At 43.5% G+C, this 22,414-nt stretch overlaps 1 protein-coding gene and 1 non-coding gene across 2 annotated transcripts in view; both read left to right on the top strand.

Annotated features, from left to right (window-relative positions):
* Positions 1–16,581, top strand: part of CDC123 (cell division cycle 123) — a 56,608-nt gene extending 40,027 nt beyond the window's left edge. Inside the window, exons 11-13 of the mRNA XM_060006047.1 lie at positions 10,206–10,331; positions 13,762–13,899; positions 14,681–16,581. Of these exons, the coding sequence (XP_059862030.1) occupies positions 10,206–10,331; positions 13,762–13,899; positions 14,681–14,707 (291 nt within the window). The 3' untranslated portion in view covers positions 14,708–16,581. The remainder of the gene's footprint in view (positions 1–10,205; positions 10,332–13,761; positions 13,900–14,680) is intronic.
* A 1,727-nt stretch (positions 16,582–18,308) lies between these two features.
* TRNAG-UCC (transfer RNA glycine (anticodon UCC)) lies at positions 18,309–18,381 on the top strand. Its single transcript has one exon. It is a non-coding gene; the product is annotated as a tRNA-Gly (tRNA).
* Positions 18,382–22,414: the final 4,033 nt, after the last annotated feature.

Genomic DNA, 22,414 nt, shown 5'->3' on the forward strand with positions numbered 1-22,414 from the left:
GATCATATGGTTTTTCTCCTTCAGTTTGTTAATATGGTGTATCACGTTGATTGATTTGCGTATATTGAAGAATCCTTGCATTCCTGGAATAAACCCCACTTGAGCCTGGTGTATGATCCTTTTCATGTGCTGTTGGATTCTGTTTGCTAGTATTTTGTTGAGCATTTTTGCATCTATGTTCATCAGTGGTATTGGCCTATAGTTTTCTTTCTTTGTGACATCCTTGTCTGGTTTTGGTATCAGAGTGATGGTGGCCTCGTAGAATGAGTTGGGGAGTGTTCCTCCCTCTGCTATATTTTGGAAGAGTTTGAGAAGGATAGGTGTTAGCTCTTCACTAGATATTTGATAGAATTTACCTGTGAAGTCATCTGGTCCTGGGCTTTAGTTTGTTGGAAGATTTTTAATCACAGTTTCAACTTCAGTGCTTGTGATTGGTCTGTTCATATTTTTTATTTCTTCCTGGTTCAGTCTCGGAAGGTTGTGCTTTTCTAAGAATTTGACAACATTTCTTCCAGGTTGTCCATTTTATTGGCATACAGTTGCTTGTAGTAATCTTTCATGATCCTTTGTATTTCTTCAGTGTCAGTTGTTACTTCTCCTTTTTCATTTCTAATTGTATTGATTTGAGTCTTCTCCCTTTTTTTCTTGATGAGTCTGGCTAATGGTTTATCAATTTTGTTTATCTTCTCAAAGAACCAGCTTTTAGTTTTGTTGATCTTTGCTGTTGTTTCCTTTATTTTCTTTTTCATTTATTTCTGATTTCATCTTTATGATTTCTTTCCTTCTGCTAACTTCGGGGGTTTTTTTGTTCTTCTTTCTCTAATTGCTTTAGGTGTAAGGTTAGGTTGTTTATTTGAGATGTTTCTTGTTTCTTAAGGTAGGATTGTATTGCTATAAACTTCCCTCTTAGAACTGCTTTTGCTGCATCCCATAGGTTTTGGGTTGTCGTGTTTTCATTGTCATTTGTTTCTAGGTATTTTTTTATTTCCTCTTTGATTTCTTCAGTGATCTCTTGGTTATTAAGTAGTGTGTTGTTTAGCCTCCATGTGTTTGTATTTCTTACAGATTTTTTCCTGTAATTGGTATCTAGTCTCATAGTGTTGTGGTCGGAAAAGATACTTGATACAATTTCAATTTTCTTAAATTTACCAAGGCTTGATTTGTGACCCAAGATATGATCTATCCTGGAGAATGTTCCATGAGCACTTGAGAAGAATGTGTATTCTGTTGTTTTTGGATGGAATGTCCTATAAATATCAATTAAGTGCATCTTGTTTAATGTATCATTTAAAGCTTGTGTTTCCTTATTTATTTTCATTTTGTATGATCTGTCCATTGGTGAAAGTGGGGTGTTAAAGTCCCCTACTATGATTGTGTTACTGTCGATTTCCTCTTTTATGGCTCTTAGTATTTGCCTTATGTATTGAGGTGCTCCTATGTTGGGTGCATAAATATTTACAATTGTTATATCTTCTTGGATTGATCCCTTGATCAATGTGTCTTTCTTTGTCTCTTGTAATAGTCTTTGTTATAAAGTCTATTTTGTCTGATATGAGAATTGTTACTCCAGCTTTCTTTTGATTGCCATTTGCATGGAATATCTTTTTCCATCCCCTCACTTTTAGTCTGTATGTGTCCCTAGGTCTAAAATGGGTCTCTTGTAGACAGCATATATACGGGTCTTGTTTTTTTTTTTTTTTTTTTTAAGAAGATGTTGGGGGTAGGAGTTTATTAATTTATTAATTTATTTTTGCTGTGTTGGGTCTTCGTTTCTGTGCAAGGGCTTTCTCTAGTTGTGGCAAGTGGGGGCCACTCTTCATCGCGGTGCGCGGGCCTCTCACTGTTGTGGCCTCTCTCGTTGCGGAGCACAGGCTCCAGATGCGCAGGCTCAGTAGTTGTGGCTCACAGGCCTAGTTGCTCCACGGCATGTGGGATCCTCCCAGACCAGGGCTCGAACCCGTGTCCCCTGCATTGGCAGGCAGATTCTCAACCGCTGCGCCACCAGGGAAGCCCCAGGTCTTGTTTTTATATCCTTTCAACCGGTCTGTATCTTTTGGTTGGAGTATTTAAGCCATTTAAATTTAAGGTAATTACCGATATGTGTGTTCCTATTCCCATTTTCTTAATTGTTTTGGGTTTGTTATTGTAGGTCTTTTCCTTCTCTTGTGTTTCCTGCCTAGAGAAGTTCCTTTAGCATTTGTTGTAAAGCTGGTTTGGTGGTAATGAATTCTCTTAGCTTTTGCTTCTCTGTAAAGATTTTAATTTCTCTGTCAAATCTGAATGAGATCCTTGCTGGGTAGAGTAATCTTGGTTGTAGGTTTTTCTCCTTCATCACTTTAAGTATGTCCTGCCTCTCCCTTCTGGCTTGCAGAGTTTCTGCTGAAAGATCAGCTATTAACCTTATGGGGATTCCTTTATGTGTTATTTATTGTTTTTCCCTTGCTGCTTTTAATATCTGTTCTTTGTATTTAATTTTTGATAGTTTGATTTTATTTATTTATATATTTTTTGCGGTACACGGGCCTCTCACTGTTGTGGCCTCTCCTGTTGTGGAGCACAGGCTCTGGACACGCAGGCTCAGCAGCCATGGCTCACGGGCCCAGCCACTCCACGGCATGTGGGATCTTCCTGGACCAGGGCACGAACTTGTGTCCCCTGCATCGGCAGGTGGACTCTCAACCACTGCGCCACCAGGGAAGCCCTGATAGTTTGATTAGTAAGTGTCTTGGCGTGTTTCTCCTTGGATTTATCCTGTATCGGACCCTCTGTGCTTCCTGGACTTGATTAACTATTTCCTTTCCGATATTAGGGAAGTTTTCAAGTATAATCTCTTCAAATATTTTCTCAGTCCCTTTCTTTTTCTCTTCTTCTTCTGAGACCCCTATAATTCAAATGTTAGTGCATTTAATGTTGTCCCAGAGGTCTCTGAGACTGTCCTCAATTCTTTTCCTTCTTTTTTCTTTATTCTGCTCTGCAGTAGTTATTTCCACTATTTTATCTTCCAGGTCCCTTATCTGTTCTTCTGCCTCAGTTATCCTGCTATTGATCCCTTCTAGAGAATTTTTAATTTCATTTATTGTGTTGTTCATCACTGTTTGTTTGCTCTTTAGTTCTTCTAGGTCCTTGTTAAACATTTCTTGTATTTTCTCCATTCTATTTCCAGGATTTTGGATCGTCTTTACTACCATTATTCTGAATTCTTTTTCAGAAAGACTGCCTATTTCCTCTTCATTTGTTAGGTCTGGTGGGTTTTTATCTTGCTCTTTCATCTGTGGTGTGTTTCTCTGTGTTCTCATTTTGCTTAACCTACTGTGTTTGGGGTCTCCTTTTCACAGGCTGCAGGTTCATAGTTCCCGTTGTTTTGGTGTCTGTCCCCAGTGGCTAAGGTTGGTTCAGTGGGTTGTGTAAGCTTCCTGGTGGAGGGGACTAGTGCCTGTGTTCTCGTGGGTGAGGCTGGATCTTGTCTTTCTGTTGGGCAGGTCCACGTCTGGTGGTGTTTTTTGGGATGTCTGTGGCCTTACTATGATTTTAGGCAGCCTCTGTGCTAATGGATGGGGTTGTGTTCCTGTCTTGCTAGTTGTTTGGCATAGGATGTCCAGCACTGTAGCTTCCTGGTCGTTGAGTGGAGCTGGGTCTTGGCGTTCATATGGAGATCTCTGGGAGATTTTTGCTGTTTAATATTATGTGGAGCTGGGAGGTCTCTTGTGGACCTGTGTCCTGAACTTGACTCTCCCACCTCAGTGGCACAGCCCTGATGCCTGGCTGGAGCACCAAGAGCCTGTCCTCCACACAGATCAGAATAAAAGGGAGCAAAAACAGAAAAAAAGAAAGAAGAAGATAAAAGAAAAGTTAATAAAATAAAAAATAATTATTAAGAGAAAAATTTTAAAAAGTAAAAAAAAAAAAAGGACAGGCAGAACCCTAGGACAAATGGTAAAAGCAAAGCTATACAGACAAAATCACACCCAGAAGCATACACATACACACTCACAAAAAGAGAAAAGGGGAAAAAAAAATATATTTATTGTTGCTCCGAAAGTCCACCTCCTCAATTTGGGATGATTCGTTGTTTATTCAGGTATTCCACAGATGCAGGTACATCAAGTTGACTGTGGAGATGTAATCCGCTGCTCCTGAGGCTGCTGGGAGAGACTTCCCTTTCTCTTTGTTCTCACAGCTCCCGGGGCTCAGCTTTGGATTTGGACCCGCCTCTCCGTGTATGTCGCCTGAGGGCATCTGTTCTTCGCTCAGACAGGACGGGGTTAAAGGAGCAGCTGATTCGGGGGCTCTGGCTCACTCAGGACGGGGCGAGGGAGGGGTGCGGATGTGGGGCAAGCCTGCGGCGGCAGAGGCCACCGGGACGTTGCACCAGCCTGAGGCGCACCGTGCGTTCTCCCGGGGAAGTTGTTCCTGGATCCCGGGACCCTGGCAGTGGCAGGCTGCACAGGCTCCCGGGAGGGGAGGTGTGGATAGTGACCTGTGCTTGCGCACAGGCTTCTTGGTGGCGGCAGCAGCAGCCTTAGCGTCTCATGCCCGTCTCTGGGGTCCGTGCTGTTAGCCGCGGCTCGCGCGCATCTCTGGAGCTCCTTTAAGTGGTGCTCTTAATCCCCTCTCCTCGAGCTCCCCGAAACAGTGGTCTCTTGCCTCTTCGGCAGCTCCAGACTTTTTCCCGGACTTCCTCCCGGCTAGCCGTGGTGCACTCAGCCCCTGCAGGCTGTGTTCACGCCGCCAACCCCAGTCCTCTCCCTGCCATCCGACCTAAGCCCGAGCCTCAGCTCCCAGCCCCCGCCCGGCCCAGCGGGGGAGCAGACAAGCCTCTCGGGCTGGTGAGTGCTGGTCGGCCCTGACCCTCTGTGCGGAATCTCCCCGCTTTGCCCTCCGCACCCCTGTTGCTGTGCTCTCCTCTGCGGCTCCGAAGCTTCCCCCCTCCGCCACCCGCAGTCTCCACCCGCGAAGGGGCTTCCTAGTGTGTGGAAAACTTTCCTCCTTCACGGCTCCCTCCCACTGGTGCAGGTCACGTCCCTATTCTTTTGTCTCTGTTTTTTTTTTCCTTTTGCCCTACCCAGGTACGTGGGGAGTTTCTTGCCCTTTGGGAGGTCTGAGGTCTGCTGCCAGCATTCATTACGTGTTCTGTAGGAGCTGTTCCACGTGTAGATGTATTTCTGATGTATTTGTGGGGAGGAAGATGATCTCCGCGTCTTACCCTTCCGCCATCTTGAAGCTCCTCCCACGTGTGTGTCTTCACGGGTGATGACATTTGTTAAGAGTTAGAAAGAGGAGGCATGAACTGAGATGTGGTACTAGAGATGTCACCTGGCAGAGTTTCAGCTTAGTGGAAACAAATCTCAGAGAAAGAACGGGGAGCTGGCACAGTAGAATGGGTAGGAACCTGAGCTGGTGTGCGCCCATGGCTCTGTTCTAAAGCCGGACCCCGGCCACATCCAGTCAGTCACGCACCATTGTTTATCGAGAGCCTGTCCTGTGTTAGATGCTGGGCTTCTAACAAGCAGCTTCCAACCAGATGATCTCTCGACTGTCAAGGAGCTTATCTTCGAGACTTAAGCGTTCCAGGATTGGCCTGGTAGCGAGCAGGATGGAATCAGTGAGGGAGGGAGGGAACCTAGCCCATTGCCCTGAATGTGCGGCTCAGAAGAGCTTTATTCTCATTTAATTCAGCATCTCCCTTAGTCCATACCACCCTGTGAGTTGTGTTATTTGTTCCCATTGTTCAGATATTCAGTCTGAAGCATTTCTGTTCTAATGCACTTATATTTAATGGCATTTGAAAATTTGGGGTTTGCTGGGGTGTCTCAGTATTTCCCTGGCACATGTCCAGGTCTGCTGTGGTTCAGTAGGGCTGGCATGTCTGTGCACATGTGTGAGTTGGTGAAACAGTTATATAAATGTCTTAAGTGAAGTTGGACATGGACGTCAGTAATTATGACTGTGATCTGACAGAACTGAAAGCAGTTTGCGTGCTTTTAAATTGGGAAACACGCCAGTGTAAACATCCTGACGGTTTCTGAGAAGAGATGTCAGCCATGATGTAAAACTCATTTGCCTTCATTCAGTGGTACTTGTATCACTGTTTCTTAGACATTGTCTTGAATATATAATTTTATGGCTACTGTTGTGAGAAAGCTAACTCTTCTTTTATGTTGTCTCTGATCTGAAGTATAACCAAAGTGTATCTAGGCTTGGTGACACTCTGATGTGTCCACGTTCTGACAGCAACTGGGCAGGTGGACTCAGTGTTGAGAGCTTCTACCTGCCCGGTATGTCAGAGCTACAGCGCCCCATCCAGTAGGTCTGGGACGAGGCCTTGGAATATGTATTTTAAGAAGCTTCTTGGAAGCAACCTAAGGGTCCATCATCGGATGAATGGATAAAGAAGATGTGGCACATATATACAATGGAATATTACTCAGCCATAAAAAGAAACGAAATTGAGTTATTTGTAGTGAGGTGGATGGACCTAGAGACTGTCATACAGAGTGAAGTAAGTCAGAAAGAGAAAACTAATACCATATGCTAACACATACATATGGAATCTAAGAAAAAAAAAAACGGTCATGAAGAACCTAGGGGTAAGACGGGAATAAAGACACAGACCTACTAGAGAATGGACTTGAGGATATGGGGAGGGAGAATGGTAAGCTGTGACAAAGCAAGAGAGTGGCATGGACATATATACACTACCAAACGTAAAATAGATAGCTAGTGGGAAGCAGTCACATAGCACAGGGAGATCAGCTCAGCTCAGTGCTTTGTGACTACCTAGAGTGGTGGGATAGGGAGGGTGGGAGGGAGGGAGACGCAAGAGGGAAGAGATATGGGAACATACGTATACGTATAACTGATTCACTTTGTTATAAAGCAGAAAGTAACACACCATTGTAAAGCAATCATACTCCAATAAAGATGTTTAAAAAAAAGAATAAATCTTAATGTATACCAATTTAAAAAAATCATTTAGGAGTTTGGGGGAATCCCAGAATGGAATGCAGAAACTGAGAAAAGAATTTAAATGTATTACAAATCCCAGTTGTGGGACATTCTGCAGAATGTCTGACCAGTAATCTGCAAAACTGTCAAGGTCATTGAAAACAAGAGTCTGAGAGACTGTGAAAACCAAGAGAAGCCTAAGGAGACATGACCATTAAATGTGATGTGGTATCGCTGATGAGATCCTAGAACAGGAAAAGGAAATTAGAATACAGTTAAGAAAAATAAAAGACAAACCAAGAGCTGGGAGAAAATATGTGCAATACACATTTCTGATAAAGAACTTCTATCTAAAATTACACAAATAACTCTTAAAACTCAACAACAACAAACAAGAACTAAATTTAAAAACTGGGCGGAGTACATTAAAACTCTCTGTACTATATTTGCAGTAACTCTATAAATCTAAAACTGTTCTAAAATAAAAGTTTATTTTTAAAGAAAAAAAAGCTTCTTAAGTGATGATAATGCACAACTAGAATTTAGAATAACTACTTTAGGTACTTGAAAAATGATTCGGGTCCCCCTATGTATTTTTTTTTGGTATGGTTATTGTCTTGTTATTAATTTCATTGCTTTTGGGGATGAATATCATCTTGTATCTTTGATATTGTTGAGAATGGATCTGCAGCCTCATCATTTTTTATTTTTTATTTCTGTCTTACGAGTGATTGAGAAAGAAAGTACAATTTCTAATGTGCTAAGTATTCTTTAGATATTTGTTAGATTAAGCTTGTTAATGTCATTAGTGTGAAAATATACATAGAAGGTCTGATTCTTAACCTTGCTCCTCTGCACTCCTATGGTATTAGTTTCTTATGTATCCTTCCAGTATTTCTTGATGCAAAAACAAGCAGGATACTTATTTTTTTCCATCTTTCTTACACAAGAGTTAGCATATGATATACGCTTGCACCTTGCTTTTTATACTTTTTAAAAACAGTGTATCTTGCAGAGCTTTCCATTTTCTTACAAGGCATAGTATTTCATTATGTGGATGTACTGTCTAGTTTGATGAGTCACTTCCCTATGGATGAATGCTTAGCTTGTTTCTAGTCTTTTACACACTGTGCTGTGGTGAACAGTCCATATACTGGTGTGTGCACATGTGTGCATGTCCTGGTCTGAACTGAACTCTTTCAAGGAGTAGACTCTTTATGCCCTTTATGCCCATATGATCTTTATGCCCTCATGCCTGGCACGGTGTTTGGTGCATAGAGATTTAATTGGGTGGATGGAGGGGTGGTCCGTTGGTTGATATTAGGAAGGTCGGTGTGACCACTCTTGTCTGATGGGTTGCCTAAAAGCAGAATTTCTCAGGATGTTTTGTTCCTGAGGTGTGACATGAAAAACGTATTACAGGTTTGAAATCCTTATCTTGATAGTTTTATGCCTGATTACAGCTGGCTTATTTTTCTTTAAACTAGAGGATGGCTTCTGAACTACAGAACAAATTCTGCCAGCTATCAGTCCTAACAGTGGTGATTTTATTTGTTTTTTACAATGTGGCATATTTTTAGTTTATACAGCTAAATATTCTGATGCTAACAGGTGCAAAAGTTTTTTTTTCTTTCTTTTTAATAAGGAGATAGTTTTACTGGTTATAAAATCTCAAGTCGAAATGGTTTGAATTTTAGAAAGTACTCATTTTGTTGAAATAACATACAGTATATCAGAGACATCTGAGTAATCGCTGAAAAAGCAAAGCTGAAATCATACCAAGGAGTTGATTGATGGCTGACATTATTTCACGTAGTCAGAGAAGGTACGAGTGGGCACCAAACTGAAGTGAGGATACAAGTCAAGTGGCAAGAAGGAATTGCAGGGTTTCTCCCGGGGATTGTAGAAACCAGGAAACTTAGCCAATGGTATATGGTAGAAACTTCCTGCAGTAGTTCTTTGCCTCTTATTAGAGGTTTCTAGTTTGCAGCCAATCCTAGGAAGATGTTTCATCTTTCTTAAACTTTTCCTTTAACACAGATGAGAAACAGTGCTAGATATTAGTAATGCTGGCTTAGCAGTCCAGTTCCTTTTCAATTTCACACATGCGCGGCTGATCAAGACACGATTGCTACATATTTACAGAAAAAACTACCAACAACAAAACGGTACGATTAAATAAATGTCTCAGTGAGAAAAATCAAAAGGAGCAAAGATAAAAGTTTCAACGAAACATTTATCTAGTAAAATGTCACATAACGTCTCCGTGATCAAATGTGTTGACTTTAATCTCCTGGCAGGATTTCACAGATTCTCCAGCTCCTTTACGTCGGTGCTCTGCCACTTTATACCAAGGTGCAAAGGTGCAGACTGTCTGACTTGGGTCAGAGGTGTCCTTTCCCTGAGGCTGGACCCTATCACTTTGGCCATCGCTACTCTCAGAGTAGGAGAAGATGGCTTTTCTTTTAAAGGTTGATTTCTTCATCTCCCTTTTATGTACCATCAAGTTCTGTCATGCAGAGAAAACAGTTATTACACTGAAATGAAAGACAGCTGAGCATTTTCTTATGTCTTTCGTGTGTTTAAAAAAAACAAGCCTCGGGCTTCCCTGGTGGCGCAGTGGTTGAGAGTCCGCCTGCCGATGCAGGGGACATGGGTTCGTGCCCCGGTCCAGGAAGATCCCACATGCCGCAGAGCGGCTGGGCCTGTGAGCCATGGCCGCTGAGGCTGCGCGTCCGGAGCCTGTGCTCTGTGACGGGAGAGGCCACAACAGTGAGAGGCCCCCGTACCGCAAAAAAAACAAACAAACAAAAAAAAACAAGCCTTTGCAGAAACCTCTCAGGGCTCAGGGATGGTGCTGAGAACTGCTGGCCTCTTCATGAAAGATCATTGAAGTCACCCTTGAGAGCATTGCAGTCATGCTACTTCGGTGGAACCATTTTGTGAGATTTTCCTTTCCCTGCTTGGGTTTTTGACATAAAATTCTCGTGTGATTGGAGGCGGAAGTCTACGTATATGTCTTCATCGGGCTTTCTTTTCAGGGTCTCTCCTCCGCCTTTATGGGCAGCCTCCCCTTTGGCGCTGTGCCTGCACCACTTAGACAGGCGGCCCCTTCTCAGATGGGGCCTGGAGGAAACTGTCTTTTGAAAGAAGTGATATGATTTTTAAGATGACCTTTTGGGTAGAATAAGATGATCTTTCTGATAAGCCAGATTACAGACTTTATTTTATACTTATTGATCTTTCTTTCTGTACTGCAGGGGAAGGTGTGGCTGATTGATTTTAATCCATTTGGTGAAGTCACAGATGCGCTGCTGTTTACTTGGGACGAACTGTTATCTGGAAGAAACTTAAAGGGTGATTTTAGTGAAGAAGCCCTGGAGCAGGTAAGATGATCGGAAAGATCCCCAGGAAGCCTGTCAGTCCACTGAGGAATTGCTTGCTGGTTCTCCAGGCGCTGACACAGATTTACTCCTAGATGCTTTGCTGAGTTCTTCGTTTCATACTCTCTCGTGAATGTTTTCTGGCTTTCACAAAATAGTTGTATTAGAGAAAGGGTGTGCGCTTTGATTTCTTCACTTCACTTTGTCTAAAGTGAAGATGATCATCTGATAGTTTCTTTTCTGGTTATTTTTCTTTCTCTTGGCTCTTCTGTCCTGCCCACCTGAGAATCCGGACCGTGGGTCAGGTCACGCATCTGTTTATTCTGGTCCCAGCCCCGGGCTGCCACGCACGGTTAGAGGGATGTCGCCCAGATGCGCAGACGGGGCGGGGAGGGGGCTTGTCCCAGTCACCACCCCCAGCTTCCTGTGGGCTCTGACCGCAGGTTCTGTCGCCCTCACCAACGTCCCCTCCTGCTGTCCACGGTGGCCGTTCCACGCACTCCACGCTCCTCTGAGCTTCCGTCCGTCACTCCTGTCCTCCTCAGCAGCTGCTTTCATGTCTTCCCTCTTAGGAAAAGAGAATCCATCGGTGAGAACTCACTCCGTTAAACTGTCGTCAAACCTACAGACTTACCTGCATCCTTCCTTCCGAGTCTCGTCTCTGCCCCTGCGTCTCTCCAGGTTCCTGGGGCTACCATCTGTCTTCTTTCCTTTTTCCAGTCTCTTCCTTTCTCTGTAAGCAAGTAACCGTGTTCTGACGCCTCCTGTCATAGAAAGCAAGACTTCCCTCAGCCTCGTAATGCCTGCTCATTTTTAAAGGAAATTCTAAAGTCACCCATAATCCCACCTCCTCGAGAACCACTGTTAATATTCTGGTGTGTAACCTGCCTGCACATACACACGAGGCTTTCTAAAGTAAATGAGAGTGCTCTGCGTCTACAGTTCTGTCCACGGAGCTCTTCATTTCGTACTCTCTCGTGAGTGTTTTCTGTCTTTTACAAAATATTTTTATTTTCACACGGTTGTTTAAAAACACGCAGAGAGAATTAGAAAGAGGCGAGACTTGAAATCCTACTACCTAGAAATTGCCATTCTTACCACCTCTGTTAAGGTTTTCTGGGCATTTTTTGTGTATATACACATGCGTGTGCACACATTATTTTGGCAGTGGGCTCCTGCGAGTTCCTCTCCTGCTGTCGGGCCACTTGCTAGTCCTGTGGCCACCGCTCCCCAGCCCCCTTGCCGCCGGGCCTCCCCTGGCTCCCCCCGCTTCGCCACCCCCCCCGCCCCGCCCCCGGTTCCGAAGAAACTGCTTGTGGTGAGGGCTCCACCAACGTGTCAGGAATTCCAGCGAGCAGTGCACGGCCCTGCTCTTCCTTAACGCTGGGCCGCATCTGAGCTGTTACCTCTTGTTCCTATCACACCCTTTCCCCTGGTTTCCGTGACGCCTGCTCGCCTCCCGGCTTTCTTCCTGCTTCTCCGGCTGCTGCCTTGCCCTCCGGGAACATCTTTCCTTCTGTCTGTCTCTGATATAGTCCTTTTCATCCTTATTCTGTCCCGGGCCGTCCTGGGCCTTGTTTTTCCAGATCTGACCGTGGTCCCTCTTTTCCACATCAAGGCGCTTGCCCTGCTGTGTGGGCCTCGCCTGCGGACTTGCCTGCCTCCTGCCTCGGGCTGTAGGTTTCCGAGCCCATTGATGGGGTCTCTGTTCTCCATGTGTCTTTGGGGCTGCACACAGTGCCAGGCACAGCTAAGGTTGATCAAATTAGTGAATGAAGGGATCTTATTCCTGCTGGCATCTTAAGAGTTGTGGGCCATTAAATCTGAGCGTCAAGGAAGAAGATTTGGCACAAGGTTATTTTTTTTTCGGTACGCGAGCCTCTCACTGTTGTGGCCTCTCCTGTTGCGGAGCACAGGCTCCGGACGCGCAGGTTCAGTGGCCATGGCTCACGGGCCCAGGCGCTCCGCGGCATGTGGGATCCTCCCGGACCGGGGCACGAACCCATGTCCCCTGCATCGGGAGGTGGACTCTCAACCACTGCGCCACCAGGGAAGCCCACACAAGGTTATTTTTAAATATGAGGGACAGAGTTATTGGATAGAAACAGTTTGCACAAGATTCACTGTATGATCCAAATTCATTCATTCTTCCTTCCCTCCCTCCCTCCCTTTCTTTCTTCTTAATGTAAACAACCTCATATTGGAGGTTGGGGATGACAGAAGGGCAACAGGAACTGGCCCCTGCCTTTCCCCAGCATCACCTCCCGTCTGTCCTCCACCGCAAAGAGATCTGCCTTCCTTTTGTTCCTCGAAGCCACAAAGCCCTGCCTGGCCTTCAGGTCTTTGCACTGGTCGTTTCCACTGCCTCCAAAGCCGTGTTCACTCCCAGACCTCACGAGGCTGCTTTCCTCCTACTTCTCAGTTCTCAGTCCAGACGTCGCCTCCTGAGCAAGGTCCCACCTGGCCCCCCTCAAGAGGAGTCTACATGGTTCTCCTCTTACCATAGTGCCCTGCTCTTTTGTTTTTATAACACTTTTTACTCTCTGGAACAAGCTTGTTAATTTATTATTTGCTTGCTTGGTGGCTGTCTACCATCTTGTTTTCCAGTTTTTCTCCCACCCCTAGAACAAGGTCCAGCAGACGGGTTTCATGAGTACTTGTCAGATGGCTGGTCTGTCTGTCATAAGGTGTGCCCTGCTTTCTAGGGCTCCATGGTCCTGTTCCACCCAAGTTCCCGGCCTGTCTCCACATGCTAGACACGATCCATCCCTCACCTAGGTCTCTGCCACCCATGAAGCCCAAACACAAGGCCTCTGACTCTGAAATCCTTTTCAGCACCAGGCAACATGTGAATATCCTATGCAAGACTCAGAGCATGTACAGTAAAGAATGTGAAGACTTGTTAAATATGATCCTTGAATTTGCAGTTTTACATAGGTGCTGAGAGGAATCTACAAATAAGTCTGTAAAATGCCGTGAGAAAAGCACAGCAGCGTTAGGGGTTCGGAGCACTCGTTCGCCCTTACTGTTGACTCTGTTCTCTAAGGCGTATTTCCAGCAGTGCACCTGTGGAAAGCGACAATGTTTATAAAGCATGCTGGCCTGTGTGGGACCACTCGAGGCAGCCTCAGGCCTGGAGAGACCCACAGCCCTTCATGGCCATGGTGGCTGCACACCCAGCACTCAGGGACCACCTAGCCCCCCGCAGGGACTCTGGCTTCAGATACCTTAGATGTGTATTTTCTTGTGAACATGTGGAAGTATTTTTAAAACCTTGGTGCTTTCTTTTACTTCAGTATCTGATTTTCTTCCCTACGTAGTACAGAAGAGGACATGGAGTGGGAATTGCTACACCAGTATCTTTTTCAGTTTGAAGAGTAGACTTAAAAAAGGACTTTCTCAGCGACTTTCCTTTTTCTTTTCCTTTGTAAAGGATGCTCCGGCCTTCCGTTGCACCAACAGCGAGGTCACAGTTCAGCCGAGTCCCTACCTGAGCTGCCGGCTGCCCAAGGACTTTGTGGACCTCTCCACCGGGGAGGACGCTCACAAACTCATCGATTTTCTTAAACTGGTAAGGTTTATGCGTACTTAGTAGGCTGGCCAGCTCTGCTTTCAAGTTGACTCTTTAATATTTCATTTTAGTTATATACCACGTAGACTTTTATTTGATGATTGGGAATTAATGGGCAGGAATTACTAATTGAGGTCATTTTATAATGACATATGTCAAGTAAGCTGAAAGATTAATTTATTGATTAAAATGACAGAAAATGTTTTTTATGTGTATGGTTTGAGTAATTTTCATAATACTTGTAATCTTGAAGAAAGTATGTATAGTTGACCCTTAAACAACCAGGGGAAAATACACATATGATTTATAATGAACGCTTCGTATCCACGGTTCTGCATCCATGGATTCAGCCGGCGGTGGGTCCTCGGTACCGTAGTATTCGCTACTGAAGCAAATCCACATGTAAGTGGCCTGTGAAGTTCAAACCCATGTTGTTCAAGGGTGAACTGTATACTGTTATAGGGCTGAGAGCAGATCAGATCTCTCCTATGGGTACTCCAGGGGGAAGGTGAGTATTTGTATTTGTGTGTGTTTCTGGGTGGGAATATTTGTACATAAAGAAGAAAGAGAAGAAAATGTTCAAATATCTTGAGGATAATGTGCCCAGGAGCCAAAGTGATAAACTACTTTAATGAACTACATAAGGCGTGGGTTTTTTTTTCCATGATAATTTTCAACCACATCTAGAAAATTATACTTGCTGACAGAAAAAGCGATCTTGGCTGAACAAATATCCCAGTTAGAATGTGCTGTTTTAATGCATCTTGGTTTCCTTTGACAGAAAAGGAATCAGCAAGAGGATGACTGATTAGCATGCTAGAGTTCAAGGCCAAGTCACACAGGAAACCACTGCTGCTTCTGGAGGCCGTACATAGTCCACAACCTCCTATTAACCCAGTCAGCGGGGGAGGGGGAGGGGGCAGCGTGGAAGTCAGTGGCTTTTTATATTCATGTATAAAACGGGGGAAATGGAGGGCCTTTGCTACTTGTAAAAATAACACAATAAATAGATCTTAAACATAGGAAACCATCCTGTTCTGATGATAAAATACTTTCTATGAAATACCTTGTTCTTTAGGTTCAGTCTATTTATTTTATCTCTGTTCCTTGTGCTATTTTTTTTATACCTGGCAGGTAGCTGGGCAAGTTTATATTTGTTATACAGAAATGGGTTCTTTCTTTATCATTACTTTTCCCATTGAAAAAATAGAACCTTATATTACTATAGAAAATATTTTTCCTACTTTGAGGATTTTCATGTAATTTTTCTATCAGTTGAGCTTCAGTTTGGGTATAGTTAAAATAATACAGACTTCTCAAACTGTCAACCATGAATTTCAGTATAGTACCTTAATGTGTATCCCTAAAACTATCACAGGCATAATTCAGCCTTTCAAACAATTATTGGAATTTGGGGGGCAGTAGATTCACTTTTTTAGGCCACCGTTTTAGTAATTCTTCAGTGTCGTGACTGATGATGATATGTCAGCGATACCTGATTTACTCAGCACTCACTAAATGCTAAGACGCTCTGCTAAGTGCTCTTTATGTGGTATTTTACATCACGGAGCAATTTAAGAAAACAGACGTTACAGTTTCCTAGGGTATCTATCTAATGTGGTATCAAAGAATATTTTACTAGTTGGAGGTATGTTTCTCAACATCAGAGAGCATGTGCTCCCATAGAAAGATAACAGAGAGAAGTGGGGCGAAATCTCCCCTTTCTGTGTAGTTACGGCAGATTACGTGTAGTGATGAAAGATATCATTTCTCATTAGGTTATTTCGAATTCTAGCTTGCTGTGTGGTTTCTCCGTTACAGTCACTTGATATTGGTGTTTAAAATGCAAAGATCAAGTGTATCAAATGCCATTTCTGAGGCCAACTGTTTGAGGTATAAGTGCTTCAAAAATATTTTTGTTTTTTAAACTGCTCATGGCCTTCTGTTAACTCATAATGGAGGGATCTATTGTGAGTTGATTTCGTCTTAGCTCCGAAGCTGGCTTCGCCAAGATGACACTTGACCAGTCAAAAAAAGGAAATGTATTTGATACCAATTGAAAAAGTTCAGACTATGTATAATAAAAAGACTCAAGCAAAATTTAGCAAACAGTTTATACAAAGGACAATTCTTGGTGTAAAACTCATTAACTTTTTACTTTAATTTTCCTGACGGTATGATTGAGTTGAACTCGCACCTCCCTTTTAAAAATGTGATTTGGTACATTGTTTCTGTAGTATATTTAATTCTAGTTGATTATCCTGGTGTTAATATTAAATATAGGATAACATGCAGGAAATATTCTCCTAATTCAGATGTCATTTATGCCTGCCTAAAGATTAGTTTTCGAATCATCCTTTTATTATGTTGGCTTTATCTATTCTTTCTTTGAGGTACCTCAGGTTTGCGCTTGAATTTAGAGAGTGGATACACGTGTGATTCCTTAGTCTGGTTCTGAAATCCTGCCTTCGGAAGAGAAGACATTACAGATCTTGATTCTGACAGGTTGGGATAAACACGTTTACTTTGTCCTGCAGGCAGTGGCATGTAGCACAGGCCTCGCCAACAGCAGACTTTGCCAAAAGTTCTGTTTAAAGAAGTGTCATTTGGATTTGCATTTTCTGAGTTCATAGATCTTTCCCATCTACTCAGCTTTTTTTTTTTTTTTTTTTTTTTTTTGGAAATTGAGGATCATGTCTGTTAAAAAGCAAACAAAGCTTGTGTGACTGAGTTCTTCAGCTTAAATTTGTTTTCTTACCTATAAATTGGGAGAATAATAAACTCATGCCTCCGTTAAATGAGACGTAAAGCTTTTCATGTAGTGCATCGTACGCAAGCCCCTAAGAAATGTCAGCTATTATTACCATTCTGCTTTGCAGGCTTCTGTAGTTTAAAGGCAAATTCTTTCTTAACAGAACCAAAAAAAATTTTGAGTGGAAAGGGACTTCAGAGATCATTCAGCCCACTTTCTTTTCCTTTTTCCCTCCTTCCCTTTCCTCTTTTTCCCTTCCTTTTTTTTTACAGAAAACTGCTCACAGAAGTTAAGACTTGTCCAAAATTGTAGCAGAATCAGAACCACAAAAGAACCTCTAGTCTAATGCTGCTCTCTAAGGATTTGTAGCCTAATATTTTTTGTAGATAAGTTTCAACCAGAACAAATTATTATTTTAATAATAAAATTTTCAAAAAAGAATTGTTTTTTAAATAAAAGTAAGTACAGATTCGTTTCACACATCTCTGTGCAGAGGAATTAAATAAAAAGATGCTAAATATAGAGAAATTAAATGAAGAAATAACTGAAAGATTTAATTCAATTTCATGTTTGTATTAACTAGGCTGATCTTGAGAGGAGACTTAGCCATCTTTAAACATTTTAAAGACAGAATTCCTATTTAACTAAACGTTTTATTCATGTGTTGTCTTGGCTCATAGAAAACAGTTTCAGTAAGTGTTCTAAGAAAAGAAATAGTGATAAACTCACCCTCCATACGCACTGCAGCTCTATTATGTATACACATTAAGAAGAGGCTTGAGGAATGGCAATATAAGACCTAGTAACAAAAAAGTGGTTGAAGCAGCAGCTAAATGCCCCATGTCATGAACTTAGGCAGTGAGTCTGGCATTAATTACCTGAAGAGAGAATGCATTCAAATGTGTCTTTTTTTTTTTTTAACCAGGGAAACCAAATAAAATGACGCTTCTAAATACATATAGACAGAAAAATTAACAGAGCTGGAACATTAAGGTAAAGATGCTGAGGCAGCGACTTGTTCATCCAGCAGACATTTTTCGGGTCCAGGACAGTGTTAGATGCTGTGTGTACATCTTAAGCGTCCTGCCTTCAGAGACCTAACAGGATACAGGACACCATGATAGACTCGTACGTAAAGAAGGAGGGTTTGATGAGTTGCAGCAACTTGAAGACCTCTGTGGGTGCAGAAAGAGCGGTCAGGGCCTCGTCCAGGTGAGATGTTGGGATTTCATTCTCAGGTGAGGCGGGAGGCCATTGGGAGGTTTACGCAAAGGAGAGACATAATCTCATTTAGGGCTTTGAGGTGTTACTCTGGTTTCTGGGTGGGAAGCGGAGCGATCAGTTAGGAGACAGTGACTCGTGATGGTCAGGGTGGCCCCTGCTGCGGGGGAAGGCGGTGTGAAGACATGAAGTGCAAAGATTGGGAATACAGCCAAGGGGAAGCCCTGATGGGATGTAGGGCGTGAAGGAGAAGGAGGGTGTGAGCTGCCGGGTGGAGGGGAGGCAGTTTTCTAAGCATGAGAAGGAATAAAAGGGAACCAGGTTAGGGAGGGAAATCAAGACCTCCGTCTTGGACATGAAGAATTTGAGATTGCAGTGACTTACCAAGTAAATATGTCGAGAGACAGTTGGATTTAACAATTAGAACTTGGGGAATTCCCTGGTGGTCCAGTGGTTAGGACCCGGCACTTCCACTGCTGTGGGCCCAGGTTCAATCCCTGGTCGGGGAACTAAGGTCCCATGAGCCACACAGTGTGGCTAAAACAACCCCCAAAAAACAATTGGAACTTCTGTGGAACAGTGGGAGCAGATCAAAAGCCTGGTAAATTGGGAAAGAAAGCCAGGGGGTGGCATTATGTCCAGCTATGTGGGACACTGCTAAGAAGTTAGATAAGGCGGGCTTCCCTCATGGCGCAGTGGTTAAGAACCTGCCTCCAGTGCAACAGACACGGGTTCGAGCCCTGATCCTGGAAGATCCCACATGCCGCAGAGCAACTAAGGCTGTGCGCCACAACTACTGAGCCCACACTCTAGAGCCCACAAGCCACAACTACTGAAGCCAGTGCACCTAGAGCCCGTGCTCTGCAGCAAGAGAAGCCACTGCAATGAAAAGCCCGTGCACCGCAACAAAGAGTAGACCCTGCCTGCTGCAACTAGAGAAAGCCCGCGTGCAGCAATGAAGACCCAGCAGAGCCAAAAAAAAAAAAAAAAATTAGATAAGGCAACAAAAAAAGTTCTTACAGGTTGAAATCTTTTAATTTGTTGGAAGACTTAATGTGGGTGTTTAATGTGAATTTAGACCGGTGATTCTTACTGATATTTATGTATAAAGTACAAATCTCTCTTCGCACCACAGAAGTTAATATTTAGCAATATAATTATTTTGAGATTCTTTAATTGATCATTTAATTTTGTTAAAGTCTCAGTATGAACTAAGATGACTTAAATTGGGTTTTCTGCATCACTGATTTTTTTGACTGTTGGACACTCACATTTAATGGGTAGAGTTCTTAGATGGATTATCTCACCATGTACTTACAGACTTTTAATCAAGGAAAGACTTAAACTGAATTTCCCCTACTAGTTGCAAGTGCTTCTCCCCACCTTGAAAAATGTCTGTCAAATGTCAGCACTAATTTCGGAACAAGGCAAGCAGCTGGGGCGTCAACTACCCATTCATAGCGTGTGAACAAGCAGTCATTGGGGAACTGAGTGTAAATAACATAATAATCTTCCAAATAAGCGTGAGGAGAAATGGATTTCTTTGAGAATCTGGTGAAAGATATAGGCTCACCTGAGGAAAATCTTTACACACAGTTTCAGGGGGTCTTAGACCTCAGATTAAGACCCCCGCACTAAAGCTGTGTGGGATCAGATTAGAAGCCAAAGCTTCTGCACTTGCAAGAATGGAGCCATTGCACAGCGTGTAGTGTGCCTCAGAGAAGTAACGCGCACGGCTTCTCTTTTAACTCAAGTAGTTTCCAACAGTGTTGTTTCTGTAGTTAGTTAATTTATAGTACATTCCCCTCAGATTGTCAGCTCTCATGAACAAAGTAAACTGAGTGTTAGAATTCCACCAGAAAAGCGGAAGTAGTATGAGTCATACATATACATATATGTGTATATATAAAATCGCCCTATGACATATATATGTATATATGTACACTTGTTATACACACCTGTGTGTGTGTATAATAAGGGATTTATTACATGGGACTGACTTATTCAGTTGAGGTGAGCTGGCTACACAAGTCTGAAGCCTTCGGGCAGGCTGGGACTCCAGGCACGGGACGGGACGAAGCTGTTTGTCCACAGGTGGAATTCAGTGTGTTTCTCTCTGGAAAGGCTCAGCCCTGCTTTCAAAGCCCTCCAACTGATGAGCCCACCAGGATACTCTCCCTTAGATTTAACAGATGGGGGCTTTCATCGCATCTACACAATTCCCTTCACAGCAGGACCTGGGTTAGCATTTGAATAACTGGGGATGGACCCTTGCTTGCCATGTTGACACACATACTAGAGAAGACACCACATACTAGAGAAGAAGGTCTCCTTGTACTTACAGAAGCTATAGTTCTGGTGATGGATTATTTCAGGAGTAACTGTGACTAATTCCGATTGTTTTAAAAGGAGCAAACTGATTACGCACTGGAATGGGTGTTTTCCTTGAAAGCAGGTGCTTTAGGGATGACCATACACTTATTTTTGTGCTGTTGCCACCACTCCAAAATCTTCTCTTGAATCTTCTTGGAATTGCCTTCAGATCCATTTATAAGCCACAGAAGAAAATCTATCTTACAATCTATCTATAGATTCTTTTCTAATCTATCTATCCTATTTTATTTAGTACCTTGTGTTTTGATTGAAACTGATACACACTTCCATATCATTTTTCTTTCTTATTCATCAGACTTGGTTCAGAATTCTTCCAAAATTCAGATGTCAGCTTCAAGAGGTCTTAATGCATTTTATGTGCCACTAGGACTTTAATCTTCCTGAAGCACATTTCCGGTCATTCTAACGCTTAAAGCCTCTCAGAGGTTTCCCATTTCTTAGAAGTTGATGTGCCGACTTCTCAGATAGGCATTCAAAGCCCAGAGCAGCGTAGCCCCAAGTCTGTCTCTACGGCCCAGTTCCGTGCCCGCCAGCACATACTGTTCTCCAGCCAACCTCGGTTACTTGTGGGAGCCGAGGATATCTTTATCTTTCTTACCTGTTCCTCTGACTGTGCTTTGCCCCCTCACCCCCGCTCCCCCCACCCCATCTTCTGCTTGTTCAAAGCCAGCCTTCAAGGCCCGGCTCCAGTGGCACAGAGTCCTTTCTGTGCTGGGATGTTCACAGCACTTTTGTGTTATTGTCGCTTTCACACTTAGAACTTAGTGGTATAGGATGTTGGTGCCGTGATCGGACTGCTAATAGTGAACTTAGGGCGAGACTGGTGTCCTAGCTTTGCTCTCACAGCAGTTGGTGTGGTGCCCTCTCGGGGCCGAATGAATGTGATTTCACATCAGGGACGGGTTGTGACGTAGAAGCAATTCAAAAGGAGTCCCCCAAATGCTTTCCAGCACATTAGCATCACCAAAACTAACGCATCACTCTCAAAATCCACAACTCGACTAACGCAACACTCAGTTACATACGTTAATCTGCCCTTTCTATTCACAATATGGAATCACTACTCGAAAAGGTTATTAAAGAGCTCTTGTCGAGAATTCCCTGGCAGTCCAGTGGTTAGGACTCTGCGCTCTCACTGCCGAGGGCGAGGGTTCGATCCCTGGTCAGGGAACTAGGGTCCCACAAGCCGCGAGGCGCCAAAAAAGAAAAAGAAAAAAAAGAGCTCTTGTCTTTCTTTAACTGAACCAAACCATCCAAAGCCTGTTGCTAATATCTTATCCCACAGCCTTCAAGATGCAACATGTACTCCCCTTTCAACTGGGAATAAACCCCAACTAATTACTTCTGCCTGGTGGTTCTAAAACAATTCTATGGAACCTCAGTCTGTTCTGCCTGTCTGCCTTTCATCTTTTCAGACACACCTCCCTCCCCCTCCCCTTCCCAGCGCAGCAAGCAGGGTCTCCGTCCCAGGCAGGCACAGACAGGACCACTGCCTGGGATTCACTGCCTTACTTATGTGTCCAAACACTCCGAATGATAATCTCTTTGGAGGTAGTTCTGGTTTGGTTTGGTTTTGCTTTTAAGTGGAAAATGTGGCTCTTCTGTTGCTGTTGCATCTCAGCATAGCCTTCTCACATGGACCCCAGAGCCAGGCAGCCTGCATTAGGACTGGTTTTGTCCTGGGTAAGGTGTTGCATCCCTCTGTCCCTGTGTTTCCTCATCTGTAAAGCAGAGATGGCAATAGTCCCTATGTCACAGGGCTGCCGCCAAAAGTCAGTGTAGGACAGTTCCTGGCATCATAGTGAATGCTTGGTAAATATAAACTCTTACCTGCTACACTATATCATTACCGTGGTGTGATTTCAGTGAGCTGTCTACATCTATGATAGAACAGTGTTTTCTGCCTTCTGCTTTTCCTCTGTGTTACTGGGGAGGGTTTTCATAGGAGATCCCTCTGTGTTTATTTTCCCCAGTCCTACCCGCATAACCGGCCTTTGCCCTGCCACAGCATTGCCTGTAGTGGAACCAACATTCCCCGCAAGGCTCACTCTTCCTGCCCGAGATACAATGTGTGCCTTTCCAGAGCCACCTCACTTGACCTGGGCCCAGGAGGGAGCAGCCTGCAGGTAAATGCTTAGTTGAAAGTAA

The sequence above is a fragment of the Delphinus delphis genome, chromosome 2 (assembly GCF_949987515.2).
Source record: "Delphinus delphis chromosome 2, mDelDel1.2, whole genome shotgun sequence".
NCBI lineage: Eukaryota > Metazoa > Chordata > Mammalia > Artiodactyla > Delphinidae > Delphinus > Delphinus delphis.